General features: G+C 43.4%; 1 protein-coding gene across 1 annotated transcript in view; it reads right to left on the bottom strand.

Annotated features, from left to right (window-relative positions):
* dchs1b (dachsous cadherin-related 1b) overlaps nt 1-15,906 on the bottom strand; it is a 79,604-nt gene that overhangs the window by 49,428 nt on the left and 14,270 nt on the right. The window contains exon 4 of the mRNA XM_079283044.1: nt 15,068-15,841. Coding sequence (XP_079139170.1) covers nt 15,068-15,841 — 774 coding nt within the window. The remainder of the gene's footprint in view (nt 1-15,067; nt 15,842-15,906) is intronic.

The following is a 15,906-nucleotide window of genomic DNA, read 5'->3' as shown; positions in this document are numbered from 1 at the left end:
ACTCTTTGTACCATCAAGGTAGCAGTCAGGTGCAATACAAATGGAAAACCTATGTAGTCATATCAGTATATCAGTTTTGTGCAGAGATTGAATGACCTCAGCCATAAAGGATTATAATGTGCATGTGCTATGGTCCCTAAAGTGCCAGAGCCAGAAAAACTTTTTATGCCCCCATAAGCCACTTTCATTGGAATGACTGGGGCGCCATATTGGAAGACTTTATCTACATCTGTTAATACTCTGAGGATCAAGCCAAGGACCTAAACAAACAAATGAACCAAATACGAAAAGAACAGTCATCTACCCACAGTAATTATATCAGTGATCACAAATATCATTTTAATGTATGATTACATATATTAAAAGCGACTGTATAACAATGACTCTTGAGGCAAACATTTACCTCGCTTGCTAGCCACATTTTGCACACATGAATGTGGAGCCAGGAACGAGTTGTCTCCATACCTTCCATGAATACAAAGCGCAATGTCAGGTAAAATGTCACGCAAACTGTCTGATATCAATTGTAGTATCTTATACCCTACATGCTATGTCATAACCCATAGAATAGTAAAGTTGACACTAAACTCAAAACTTTGCTTTGCGTTCGTCCACATATTTCTTTTCACTGGAATGTGTCCCTGTTTGCCCAACAGGAATATGAATTTGTGTGGAGGTTGCAGCCAAGCCTCGAGGATGGAGCTGTCAGCTGTAATTCTGTCACGGGTGTTGGGATGTAAATGTCCCTTTTGTCTCTCACACATGAGAGACCACAGTACATCCTGTTTGGCCCAGCTGAGCCCAACCTCTGGCTTAGTTGGGCCGGGAGAAACCCCACCCCTCGTCTACTGTAGCTTTCCAACAGTGGGAGAGACTGATGGCTAAAGCAGGCAGTACATTTATGCCCCTGATCCAGGTATCAGATGCCCCCCCCCCCCCCCCCCATCTGAAGGAGTCTGTCTCAGCATGGGGACAAAGCCGACAGACGACGGAGACTGAGCTGTGGTATTCATGTTTCCACATTTAAGTCACTTAATAAGCAAGCTGTCAGACATGAAATAAGTGTGTTTTTTTACATGTGCTCACTCCAGCCAAGGTGACCTCTGAATGAACATGATTATGCAAGCATCTGTATCTGTGAGCCTGCATGCATATGTGTGTAATACGTGTATGAATGTGTGTGTGCGTGTGTGTGTGTGTGTGTAAAGGTCAGCAGTGTAGGGGGAGAGTGCACAGTTGGGGCATACATACAACAATGAGTGAATGAGTGATTTATTATGTGTATAATTGCCACAGCTCTCCTCTATTTTGGCTGTAGATCTCTGTTGGGTGCTCGGTTCGAGTGTGTGCTCGTGTAAGTGGGTGTGTGTGTGTGTGTGTGTTGCAGTGGGCAACGTGAAACACCGCGACATTAATGGAACACTAAGCATGTACTACGCAGACCACCGGCATCGCGTTAACCTCCTTCCCCAATATATTGAGACAGAAAGACTGTGAAATCGTGTGCAGAGCTGAATATGAGTTTGCCAGTCCACCTGCACGCCTGTCCATCTCATTTATCGTCTCTCATTCCGCTTCTCTTTCTCTTTCTCTTGGGTAAGCGTTTGTGCTTTTTATCTTGTTTTGAATATTTTAAAAGATCAAAGTTACATTTTCAACTTGGAGTGGATCAGGATTCAACCTTTTGTCCAGCATATTTTAAATCATTTCATCTGTTTCCCTGGCGACTCAATGTATCTCATTTAGGATTTCAGCCAAATGCTCTCTGGTGTATATCATGCCTTGCTGATTTAAGTCGAAAGAGAGAAGCGAAGCTCACACATGCACTCTCAGACGCCCAGAGAGCTGTGCCAGAAGAAGGCTTATTCATCAAACCTTGTGAGAATATGGACCTGACTACAGTCCTCTAAATCACCGGGATGAAATGGCAAGGGGAAGAAAAAGCCAGATCACTTTATTACACAGTGCACAGAATGAGTGGTAGGCCTATTGGAGCCACGACTGAAACCAAAAATAGATGATGTGAAAGACGGCGGTTCGGAAAATAGAAAGCTTTTCTTCCAAAAAAGTTTTGTTTTTAGAATAAATGTACAGCTAACTGACGGACGTGGCTTCAAGTCTTTGACTCATCACCTTTGCCAGATTCTGTGATTTATTTGTCTTGTTTTACCACAAGATTTTCTGTAACTCCCTGGACAATCTTTCCAACAGAGAACCTACACCTGCCTCAGAAATACTAAATGAGGCACTGATTGGACTTCAAGCCAAGGTTCAAGTCCTCGCTCCACTGAATCCTAAAGCAATAGAGACGGCTCTGAATTTGAGGCTTAATTATGTGTCTTCGGGGGCCGTGCAGCAGGAGGACATTAATTAAGCTAAATGATCCTTCCTCTACAAAACATCTTGCAGCATTCATCAAGGAACAAGCAGGAGAATTGCTCCTGCAGCGTGAAATATAGGTGTGCATTGTTCGGAGCTGCGGGCAGCCCGGACACTGCTACAGGGTTCACATCAACTCCACTGTGAGAGAGCGGCAGCTGGAAGAAAGGCCAGACTAATGTGCACAATGGAGGATCTTTGATTGGACTGAGAGCAGGACGTCTGCTGGGCAAATAAATATGAAAGAATAATCACCCGCAGGAAGAAAAAAGGGAAAAAGAGAAAGCGCCCGGTCTTGTAGTTTTTCCATTTTGGAGGCAGGTCCCTCCCTACTCCTCCTTCATATTTCCCAGACATGGTTGGGATAGATGGGGCTTTCTCGTGGCACTCTGGGGTTAGAAACACACACATAAACACACACAGACACATACTCATCATACACATGCTGGTCGTAACATCTAAATGCTCGTGGATACTGCACATGCTAAAACACACACACACACACACACACACAAACGCAAGAGACTGAGGCAGCCTGTGAGGTGATTGTTACCAGATGAGGGGGGTTGTCCATCTAGCCGCACTCTGTGACAGACAAAAGATTGCACCGACTTTTCCTCATTCTCTCCTCATTTGTGTTTGTGTGTGAAAAAGAGATTTTTTTTAAGCATGTTCAAGTAGTTTTTTGGGGGGGGGGAGGGGCTTGTGTCTTTAATGAATAAAGGCTAACCCCCCCCCCCCCCCCCCCCATTTCTCAATTGGGTGAGCTGGCAGCTGGCGTATGCGTGTCCCATTCAAATAGAGTGACATGTTTAATTTGACAATTAAGAAAACAAAGGGCTCCATTTAGAGCCACAGTGGGAGGCTGTGTATACTGTGTGTGTAAGTGCGTGTGCTTGTCCAGATCCTCTGCTGAATTGAAAGAGACAGAAGGGGAAGTATTGTGGATGCAGGAGCCTGAAACGCTGGTGCGAACCTGAACCGTCAGTTTCATTTAGATAAGCAAGAAAAGAAAAGAAGCCGCGAGTAAAAGCAGACAAGAACAGAATGGACTTAAACAAGTCAAATTTACTTTTCTGCTAATTCAAACCACGAGGCCCAACCTACTGCTGTGCCAGTCAATCTGGCTCATGCATGTGAGTATTTACAGTTGTGGGTAAGCATTACCTCAGTTTACCTCAAAGCAGCGGCAGACCGCAGGGATTTAAAGGTGATGCAAATAAAACCTGCACGTGGTGTCTCTTTTCGGCTGGCTGAGGATCGTTAACCTCGCATTAAGTGAGTCACACTTTAGGTGTTGGGAAAGCAAGCTGAGCGCTTACGCACATGCACACACATTATCTGTCTTGCAAATGTGCTTGAAATGATGCTGCACAAACAAAACGTTTTCCGACGCAAGGAGAGCTGCAGTATGAGGCTGTTTCCTCAGAGGTATATTAAAAAAATAAGTTGATATGGTTTTTGGGGTAAAAAAACCCACCTTCTTAAAAAAGGTGTTGTAAGTAATTCTGTGTACAGATTTAAGCTTTGATTTCACAAGTTGAATCTGGAGTAATTGCCTTTCTATGTATGTATCTTACATATGACCCCAGCAGCATGAATTCAGTGTAGCTATCTTGTGTGTCTGTAATATCTTTCTGATACATTTGTAATAAATCCTTTTGAGGGCTCCTTTCATTTACATTTTTACTGTGATCTGTCATGTGGCCAGAACAAACAACCTGCATTGTACTTTGGTTCTATGAGGCCGCAGATCTACATCACCGCTTTACAGACGCCATCACCACTCGCCATAATTCTCTCTCTCCCCCCCCCTCTCTCTCTCTTTTCCCTCCATGTGGTCCTGAGAATCCCGTTACCATGGCTACCGCTGAATGATGGCTCCAACCCTTTGAAAGCCATCACGCTTCCCCCATCACATGCACGCACGCACGCACGCATGCATGCACATGCTATCGGTATGAAGTAATGGCGATCATCCTTCACATGGGTGAGTGTTCATATGAAGACTGTCTGCCTGCTCCTCTCCGTGCCCAGTTACAATAACATGACCCCACTCTCCCCCTGACAGCCATGAAAAATACCTCTGGATGGAAGATTACTCCCCTGCAGACAAAAACACACACACACACACGCACGCACACACAGTCCAAATCTACACTCATCGGGGCGTTCTAATTTGCAAAGACAGATAGAGCCCCCTCCTTGGAGCCGTTATCATCTAATCAATAGCATTTCCGGTGCATCCTTGTGGCATTGAAAGGAAATATTGGTCATTTTTAACTCTGTGTGGAAAATGCTGTGTTAGATGACCTGCACCGCTGGTCTGCTGACTACCTGTCAGCTCCCCGTCCAATTCCCCCCAATGCACTGCTCTTCTTTTTTATAACTATATGTGTAAATGTGTGTGCAGGCAAGGAGTCAGAGAGAGAAATAGCCTGCTTCAAGGGCGCACTCGGATAGATAGAGGTGAAGTCACACACACACAAGAGGAAGCGGTGATGAATTGGCTCGGCCCGAACTCCCCTGCCCCCCCCCCCCCCTTCTACGTCTCTCATTGTCATGGTAACCATCAGCACCTCGGCTACATCCTGCATTCATGCTTTCACACCACATGCTCTCCGCCTTTCATCACTACCTCTTCTTTCTATTTCATACGCTCTCGCTCGCTGTCTTAACTATACATCATCCACACATTCAGCTCTTCATTAGAGAAATGAAATCCTTCTCCATTCCAGATTGTACATGATTAGAAGTATATGTGTGCGTAAACAGACTGTATTTAACTGCTTGACGATCCGCATAGCATCGATATGGTACTCTGACATCATCGCGTGTCTGTTGTAGCATCAGTCACCATCACATTTAAAATTATACAATGCAATGTAATAAGGCAATTAGGCCAACCAGGGTGCACTATAATACACAGTATGAACTATTTGTACTGCTTGACAAAAAGTCTAATACAGTTTTCATGACAAATCTTAAATGAAAAAAACATCAATGACATGCGATAAATCTAACAATAGCGTTTATTAAAATCATTTATAAACAAAACAAAACGAGTGTCTTGATTAAATCCATGAGTGAACACGACAAAAGAAAACAGCAAAAAGAAGAATTGTTGATTAAAATAATTTTTGCGTCTGCTGTTCAAAAAAGATCATGCGGAGCACAAGGTTTTTTTTTTCTTTCCAAACGTAGCAACAGAAGGTAACAGCTGAAAATATCTGATGAAAATAACATTTGGATATCGCAATGTATTGTAAAATAAAAAAGGTTATACAATGCAGGTAAAGACAACTGCATTACAAGGTATACGATTTTGATCAGCCAAGATCAGACGCATGCAATTCATTACCATCACTGCATGCTTCATTACAACACAGAGTGTTTAGTGTGCATTGCATTACATGTCATTCACAAACTAAGCAGTATCATCTGTTCTGCATTTCCTGTGATCTCAGTCTCTCCATCTGCACGACTTGAAAGAACCGTTCTTCAGATAAGAAACAAAGGCTATGGAGAAGAAAATAGCAATTCGATGGATTCACATTAGCTCTTGTATCCGGTATTAGAGCAGCAGATCCGGCTCTCCAAGATTCTTGCAATCAAGCAGCTCTTCTATAATCGTCCCCTGGAGCGGGGCACAAAATACTCTCAACGGCCCTCAAGTGGTGTAGGAATTTACCAGTGTGCATGTATATATGTGTGTTTGTGTGAGTGAAAACCCCTCGACAACATCAGAAAGCCCCAGCGTTTTTCTAAATTGATATTCCCTTACAGGGAGTAGAAGGCTGGCCAAGTTGAAGAGTTAAGCTCCAGAGAGACTGTGCATCACCAACATAACTGGGTTTCTCCATTAACAACCCAGGCTGATACAGCCCTGAGAGGGGAATGGTTTATACGATCATTAGCAGACACAGACACAACTATAGCCCGTCTCTGTTTACAATCCTTCTTCCACACACCGTACAAAAGATACAACACTTCATTCAACCGTAGACTTTGCTTTCAGCTGCCACCACTACCATTCAAAACACTAACTAACCTATTCCAATGCTCCACATGAGGTCTTATTTTAGTTGCATCACTTGTGATAGGTCTTTAATTTGTGGATTTCATCTATTTATGAGGTTTAGTCGGTGTTGAGAAAATGTATTTCAGATGAATCACAAAGCAAATACCATTCTTGTTTAACCTTCCTTATTAACCATTAACCAACAAATACTCTTCCTCTCCTCTGTGTGAAAATGGGTGAGTAAGATATCAGATCCAATAAATAAATCTATCCCTTTTCATCTTCCCTACCAACCAACTGCTCCCACTTTCCACACCAGTCCCGCTCTGCTGAGCCGTGATGTGAAACCATTACGCTGTGGTGAGTGACAGCAGCTACAACACCAGATGTTGACATTCGGAGATGGCTGGTGCAACTCCCTCTTGTTGTCAGTTCCGTTGATGCCTTTTTGTAGGAGCACAGCAAACATCTTCAAGCAAAGAGAGCCGAGTGTTTGATTGCTCCAAAAATCCAGACTTGTGACAGCAATCCCTCTCTGTCGACTTGTTACAGTCACGTACGTCTCTTCTGCCTGTTGGTCTCATGGCTGTGCACTTTGACTTGAGAACATCATCTAGCAGCACTTTTACTGCTGAATTCTGTTATTTCAAAACCAACAGATTTATTCCGAGTAGCATAAAGAACTTCCTCAACTGCACACTGTGCACCAGTGTGTGTTCGGCCGCAGTAAATCTGATCCAAAACCACAGAGTGGAATTTGGGCCACATGCACCAGAATCGTTGGTTCTCCTAAATTTACATTAAATCTGACACATCCTTACTGTAAAAGTTAAATCACTTGCAACAGCAATACAGAACACAATCCAAATCAGATGATTTACATAACCTCGGCCAACACCTATCGCCCAGGCCAAAGGCCTGTAGATGTACTCAGTGTGAGGTTAAAACAACACAGAGCGACTACTGTTTCATGTCAGAGAGATTCATTTTAGAGTCCTTACACGACTCCAACACAAATACCTTGCATGATCTGACTGCAGGACATGCTCCAAAAAAGAAATTCTGTTATAAGTCTTACAAGAGCTTTGTCCAAATTGCAGGGTTTGAATACTGAAGGGCACAGTGACAGGAAAGATGGAGAATTCCTTTTCCTTAACTCCGTAACTTACGAGTTACAGTATGGTTGGTCAGAAAAAGATAGACCACCCTGAAAGCAGCTGAAAGTTGCCTGAAGCCTAATTTTTAAATGACCAGAGTATGAAGGCCGCACGTCTCGTCAAGGTGTTTAAACTCAAGAGCTTAGAGAAATAACCACGGCCATTAAACTAAACTAAACTAAACTAAACTAAACTAAAGCTAAACGGCAAACTCAGAGGCATGTATTTATAGGTATATTATTAGTGTTAATGGCGCTTTCCTTATATTGCAGCTTGTGTTCATTCAAAAGAATATTACAGCTATTTGTGCTGAAATGATAGACCTTGGCCCAAATAGAGAAATGATAGAGAAGACTGTCTTAAGCACATGCTTCTAAAGCCACACTAAGTTAGGTTGTCAATTTAAACGGAAAAAAAGAGTTTCATTCCTCATCTCAAGGCGGCTTCAATTAATATTCTGCTTATCCTGCATGGACGGGTTCACTGAGTCCAGAAGGCTGCAGGAGGAACCTCCAGCGCGTGCCTGAATATGGGACTGCTCCTGCCCAAGGAAAGAGACAGGAGTTTGGGAACAAGGAAAAGGTATCAATCAAAATAGATTTTTATTTGTTTACAAACGCTTTTCTGTTCCAACATTTTCATCCCCTTTCTGATCACCTGTCCAGCCATTGTCATCACTTTGTCAGTAATCATCCCGTAGCCCTTGCGGCTCAAGGTTTGTACAGTTCCATGAAACAAATCACAGCAGTTGCCCATGCAAACAGTAAAGTTATTTCCACTCCAGTCGTCCTTCCAACCCTCTCTGACACACCGCAGCCAGCGACCACAAACACACATGCGCGCTCACATGCACGACGGCCCACAATGGAAATACGTCTCAGAGTTTTTGGTGTTTTTCATCCGTAAAGCTCATGCGCCGGGGTTTCATCCTGTACTTCTGTTCTTCTCTGTACATGCATTTAATTAGATTTATGCACCGACATCGAAAGTTGTTTACTCATATATATTTCCAGTTAAATGCATCACTTCAGCCAACGTACAGTACAGCTCAGTGGAACCAGACAGCAGTCAAAAACAAGGGAGAAATGGGGATCGGTGGAGGGTAGACTGGGCAGGTGGGAAGTAGTAAGAGATTCTCTTGTAAAAGATTCCACCCTGGGAGTGGAAACTTTCTTTCATTCTTTCTGGTGCTGCTCTAACCTTTAATAGACAACTCGTAGTGAGAACTAATCTTTTAAAAGCTGAAGCTTGAAGAAAAGACAATGAGGTGCACGCATCATGGAAATGCATCTGGGAGATGTAAAGAAAGCGTGATGCGGACCATCCTGGATATAAAATGCTTTTTGTAAGTCGGTGCCATTATTTAAAAAGCACTGTGTATTTTGGCAAAGCAAACGCTATGCTAGATGTGGAATACTAATGTTTCCCTCTTTGCTGCTCTCAGCATCCCCACGTTTGAGTTTCCGAGGTGAGAAGGAAGTCGAAGAGGACAAGTGAGATGATTAAAATGGAGGATTCATTTGAGAAAACAAATATCTGGAGCTGCGCAGTCTTTGACCCCCGAGATGAAAACAAACAGCACGGAGGGAGCTGAGACAGACACAACACGAGAGGAGCAGAATCAGCCAGTTAACAGCTCTGACAACCACACGCACAGACGCACAAACAAGGCATGTCCTCGAGTAGCGCAAACAAATAACAACAAAGAAACAATTATTTCGCGACTCGAAACATTCATATTTTGAGCCCACTGCCACAGAAACGCTGCGCTCAACGGGAAATGTCTTGGTCACACCCAACTGTGACTTCAAATCCAACGCGTATCTCTGTAAAGCAGAAATGACAGAATCTGATACACTGGGAAACAAGTGCTTGTACCGCCCTTCACCCCTAACTTATCGACCACCTGCTGTTTCAAACTGCAGAACCTCTCCCAAAGCAAATACAATCGAGAGAAACACAGGAAGCATACTAATTTACACCAACTTAACTCAGTGTGTTATGAAATTAGATTAGTGTGACCAAATGAACTATGGAAAGCCTAAGGATCACCTGCTGCTTACTTGTGCTGATCGTGTGTGTGCACCTTTTGAGTTCAACCACAAAATGTGAGTCTGTCTGTGTGTGTGTGTGTTTGTTTGTGTGTGTGTTTGTGTGTGTGTGTGTGTGTGTGTATGTTTGTGTGTGTGTGTGTGTGTGTGTGTGTGCCTGTGAGTTTGTTCCTTTCACTCTCAAGCTCCAGTGTCGGACTGAGAAGCAATAAAAGATGACACTGACTGACAAAATGGTGGCCCAGACAGAGATAGAGAAGACGTCTGGAAGTCAGATAAGTTTGAAAAAGAAACACAATGCAAAAGCAGCCCAGGAGAGCTGGAATAGGGAGATAAAGGCTGGAGAGAAGAGACAGATAGAAAATGTGTGCATGTGTGTGTGAATGGCTTCAGTTGTGTCTGTGTTGTATATGGAGGATCCTGTGCCTGCAACTGTTTGATATCAGTGTGTCCACCACGTCACTTTCAGACTGTGGAAAGAAACTTGCTGCACGAAAGACTTTTCAATTCACGCAATTATTTTCTTGGCACATTTTTTTTATTTTTGTGGAGTGCGATTTTCTGATATTCAGGAACTCTTCTTTCATCTTGCACATGTGAGTCAATAATGTTTACTTGGTTCGGTCTATTGAGATGATTAATTGAGGATTTTTTAAACAGAATATCTTTGGATTCGGGATATTTGGTCAAACAAAAGAAGCAATTTCAATATTTCACCGTTATGTGAGAAATAATAAAAGTAAAGTAAGTAAAAGTCCCATGAGAAGTGAAACTGATGCATTATTACATTTAATTGTGTAGTACTGAAATGCTTTAAAATAGTCCACTGATGCAGAGAGAGACAAAGAAAGAAACTGTTTCCATACTTGAGTCTCACTCGCTGATGGAAGATTGCTTCCTTTAAAATAGGCTAAGATAAAGTTGAGACCGGTACAGGAGCCTTGAGGGTAAAAGCCCACGAGCCTTGAGGTAAAAAGTTAAGAAAAAAAAGAACGAAAGAATGGAAATTGAGATACTCACTAACAGATGAGATGACGAAATGGAATAAAAACCAGTCAGACAAGAGAGAGACCGAAAGAAAGAGAGCGAGAGAAGAAAAGCCCTCATTGCCATATGGTACGGAGCATTGGGCTTAATGAGGCGTGAGGCCATTCTCTCCAGAGGCTTCGGCCAGTCAGATCACACTTGAATGAACACTCTGATAGGGTTAAAACACAGCATATGCCAACAGCTAGTGATATGGAACCAAACTACTGCTTCTGAGGGGGAAAAGAAAAACAAAAGCATGATTTATTCAACTTGGACCAGAATCCAACACCCATCAAAGAGCTGAAAAAATGTAATCTGTCTGATAAGAGAATCTGGGTTCTGAACTGTTATAGATTTGCACTAATGTGATAAAAGACTACCCAGTTTCAGTGTTGGTAGATTCACCAACACCTGTATCATGTCTCTTCATTTGCAGGTATTTGCAGGTAACTTGGAGGTTCATACAATAAAGATCTCAAGGATTGCAACGGAGATATTTCTAAAAACAATCTCATGAATTCAGACCAACTGTTCTTTTAAGACGGGCATTACCATCATGCAGTTAACAAATAAAAGCCCACCTCATTATGTAGAAAGTTTAGCACATGAGCGTAAAACCAAGATGGATTTCGTTCATGGCTTGTGAGCTTCCAGTAGCAAACAGGTGATGAATTCACAGTACGTGTCGATGGATGCTATGAGAATAGTTCGCATGGCAGACACTCCATCCTGATCCCTCATCACACACATCCTGTCAACCTCGCTGGCAGCTGAGAGATGTGTGAGTCGGCGGGGGAGAGTGGGAGACAGAAATACAGAACCAGAGAGAGAGAGAGAGAGAGTAAGTGTGTCAGAACACCGGCCAGCTGTTAACAGCATGAAACGATTGACCAAATTCTTGGATCTCGCTGGTGTCTGTTTGTGCGCGAACCCAACCATTTGTCAGCGCTGATCACCTGTTAGATGCAACTGAGGCATGTGTTGACAAGTGATCGCTCCAACCTGCAGCCTTTCTTCCCGCAGCTATTGATGCTAGCAAGTTAAACACACTGACAGATTAATTAAAACACACAAGATACAGTTTCAACAGAGCGCGGCCGTATTAAGGCACAGCTGCCACTGTTCGAGAACAAGCATTGAAGGCTTCCAGGTTTTATTCATCATTCACCTTATTTCACCACCTTATTTCTTTTTGATTCTGAAAATTATTCACTTTTATAGCATGGTGTCAAAATGTCATCTACCAACAGCACCATTACACTGTTGTACGGCAATGCCAGCACGGTATTCTCTACAGGTCTGTACATCTCCCAGCTGAGCACATCTGTGCCTCTGTTGAGATGATTAAGTGTTGTTTAACAGGCTTGACCAGGAAACCACATGGTGAAACTCACCGGGGAGATGCATCACCTGCTGAAAGTGAGTTACTGGCTTTAAAAGTGTACAAGTACACAAACACAGATATGACATACAGGAATGCCTATACGTGGATATACACACGCATGTAAACTGTGTCTTCTGTTTTGCCGTCTTGTTCTCAACTATTTCATTCTTCCTTCGTCATGGTCCCTTTATTTCATTTGTGCTGTTGATCCATTTGAGCTGAGTTTTCTTTGTTCTTTAATCAATGTGTCTTCTAGCTTGCCTCTCTTCTGTTGATGTCTGTTGGTACTTTGAGGCTTGACAAGAGCGTGCATGTCGCTGCTTGTGAGATCACGCTAGATGTGAGCGTGTCATTGGATTTGACAGAAACTCTGCAAGGCCCACACAGGAGGGAAATACTATTTGTAGATTTGCAGAAAAACACAGATTATACAAGAAAAAGAGAAAAAAAAACTGATCAACTCAGGGGCATTCACATAGGCCCCACACAGATCAGATGATTCCAGCAATATTTGCATGTGCATGAGAGTTTTTGAACAATGAAAATGCTCCACTCTAAAATATGCTTGTCACTTTTCATCATCAGCCACAATTCACGCTGTTCTCATGACCCTTACCTTCTCAGGATATGAACCTGAATCAGATGGATGTGCACACACACACACACACACACCCTCACACACAGAGGCACCATAACCTCTCCTGCCTGTGAAATACTTTAAGGAAGCGGGGGAAGAGGAAAGCAGGGGAAACCAAGAAATAAATAACTCCTTTGTGTCGCGGCTACATAAACAGTGCGGCACATTACAGATTACTTTAGTAGCCCAACTGATAAGAAACGTCCGACACACTATTGCTGCTTGTATGTGTGTGTATTTGTGAGTGGAGACTGAGAGAAATCAAAAGAGACATCGAGAGAAAGATACCAAAAAAGAGAAACTGAGCAAATAAGTAGCAAAAACAGAAACCGAGAGAATGTGAGAAAAGAAAAAGAGAGTTTAGGGAAGACTAGTTATTGGCAGAAAAGAAAACTACCCCTTACCTTATGTGTGTATGCGTCCCATTTCATGAAACATTTATTCAGATAACATATTTCCTTGTTTAGATATTAAACATTTGCTGATTTTCTCCCACATTTATACAAATTCAAACCGAGCCAGTCAGTCCAGTATAATAATTCCTAAAGTCAAACAGTGAAGTGATTGCTATCTATTGTAGATATTGGTTCAATTCTGAGAACATTCTGCCTTCGCCTCCACTCGGTTGGGAACGTGACGAAACCTCACAACTTGATTGCCGGTGCCAAATAGCATCACACAAAAATGTAAACGGGGTCTACTGGACCAGCTGACCCAATTCTTCACGTTGTCACTTTCTTGACAGAGTAAAATACCAAATGCTCCACAATCTCGACAGCCGGTTGGCAGGCGAAAGGAGAAAATACAGAACAGACCTGGAACGACATCCATTAGGGTATGATGTCAGGTATAACATCATTTGTGTGAGTGTGTCCTGTCTGAGTGGCCACATATTTCATTGGCCCAGAAAAAAAAAGTTTACTCGCAGCCCCTGTGGGCGGACTCTCGCCTGGATCTTGGCTCGGTTCGAGCAAACTTTGAGGAACGTGCCGGAATGAGCAATTCAAGCCTTATTCACTCACTTTGGCATCAAAACCACCCGTGGTGTCTGGCGTGGGATTACGCCAGAATAACTGCAGGCTAAGATTAAAGAAACGACTAACGGTTGAACTGTTGCAGCAACTGGAATCGAGGTCCAGGGGGTTCATTCAGTCGGTCGAGAGATAAAATGATTCAACAGAGCAGCCTAATTAGGAGCAAATTACAGGGTTCAATAATTCAGCAACAGACAGGCTGTATCTGTGATTGTAAAGACAAATCGGAAATGAGTCACATAAAGGCTGTATATATCCGTATTGCTTTTTTCTTTTCTCAATCCTTCCACAGGTTATTCCATCTCTCTTTTTCCTTTTGAATTAATCTGCATCTCATATCCATCCTCTTCATTACGTCCCCTTACTTCCCTCATCTACGGTCTTCCCAGCAGGCCCATATGTGAGTTTCCACAGAATACCAACTAGTTACTCTTTCCAAATACATGCTACATGTATTCAACTGCCGTTATTTTTCTAATTCCAGTTCGGCTGGTATCTTTAGGGGTCCAAAACATATTATTGAAGCCACTGTATGTTTTAGTTTTAGCAGTAGGCACTCTTTAAAAATGCTGAGAAGCAGAAATGCTGAAATGTCATCCGCGTCACGGCAGAGGGGGTAAAACCAACCTGTAAAAACAGTCTAAACAGTGCCCGATGCCAAGTTAAGACCTTGCTAGAAGACAAACAGCCAGTCATCCTTTCTTTCATTTCTCGGGAGAGGTCCTCCTCATACATGAGGCCTGCTGGAATCGAGATAAAAGCGAGACAGCCGAGTTGCCGCGCGATACCGAGGGTTCACCCTACGCTGATGGCTTGGTTACCACGGCAACCAGATGAGGTGAGAGAGAGGACATGCCGGCACAGAGTAAATCTCCTCACAGTAGAGTCAGGAATGCAGGTGAAGTCTGCCTCCCTGCCCCTCTCTCTCTCTGTTTCTTTTTTTCCTATAAAACGTTGTACCCACTCTCATAGCTCCGTTTTTATGAATCACATCACAAGGCTTCCAAGAGCAAACTTTTCTGAAATAAAACTTTGAGACTGCTTTTCCCTTCAGGTATGACTCATTTCCAGACTCATTTGTATTAATGAATACATCAGGCTTTTGCCGGGGGAGTAATCAGAGAGAGGTTACGGGGAAAGTGAAAAGAGAGAGTGAATAAAGAGATGAGAGGACAGGGGAGGCAGTGAATACTTGGTTTTGGCTGCATAAGTAGAACAGTGTTGTGGCCAACATGGTGCAAGACACAGCACTATGAGAATTTAAAAACGGCAGGTCTCCTACAAAATAAAGACGAGCAGAGTGACAGAGAGCTGGATAAAAAGATTGAGAGGGAAAGAAGGCTGGAGAGAAAACGTCTTCAGAGTGTTCTCTTACCTCTAGGAAGCAGGTCCCAGCTGGGGTGTTCTCCTTGATGGAGGCATTGTAGAAGTTGATGGAGAACACAGGTGTGTTATCGTTAACATCCTGCAGCACAATGTCCACTTTTGCTGTGGAAGACAATGGCGGGCGGCCGCTATCTGTTGCAACAACGGTCACACTAGGTGCTGGCTCTGATTCGAAATCCAGAGCCATCGCTGTGGTAATGATCCCAGTGACCGTGTCGATAGAAAACCAATCAGAGTGAGAGTTTTTGCCCTTGAGGAGGCTATATCGAACATCCCCATTGGGGCCCTGGTCCTTGTCCCTGGCAGTCACTTGGAGAACAAAGGAGCCAGGATAGACAACCTCAGGAATAGTCTGTCTGTAGGCCTGCTGGTCGAACAGAGGGGGGTTGTCATTGACATCAGTCACCTGAATGGTGAACGATGACTCCGCCCTGAGGGGAGGTGTGCCGGAGTCTGTGGCCATAACTCTCAGATCATAAGAATCCCGTTCCTCTCGGTCCAAGACCTGGTCAACATATATCAGGTAGATGATGCTGTCCTTGGTTGTGAGAGCAAACTTCCCATCACCCCCCTCAAGGGACACATTGACGTTGGCGTACTCTCCGTAGTCTGGGTCTGTGACAGATATCCGAGCAACGTACTGGCCTGGTTGGGCCCCTTCGGAGATCCTCGGAGAGCCGTCCTCACTGAGGAAGATGATGGTCATGGTGGGCTGGTTGTCATTGAAGTCACGGACATGAATGGTCACAAACGCATTGGTCACCTGAAAGAATTTTCAAAAAAAGGAAATTTGTCAGTGTTGGACTGAGCAATCAATTGAACAAAAAA

The sequence above is a fragment of the Melanostigma gelatinosum genome (assembly GCF_949748355.1).
Source record: "Melanostigma gelatinosum genome assembly, chromosome: 14".
In the NCBI taxonomy this organism is placed as follows: Eukaryota; Metazoa; Chordata; class Actinopteri; order Perciformes; family Zoarcidae; genus Melanostigma; species Melanostigma gelatinosum.
Note: the sequence above shows the minus strand (reverse complement) of the source record. Positions and strands in the feature narration are given on the sequence as shown.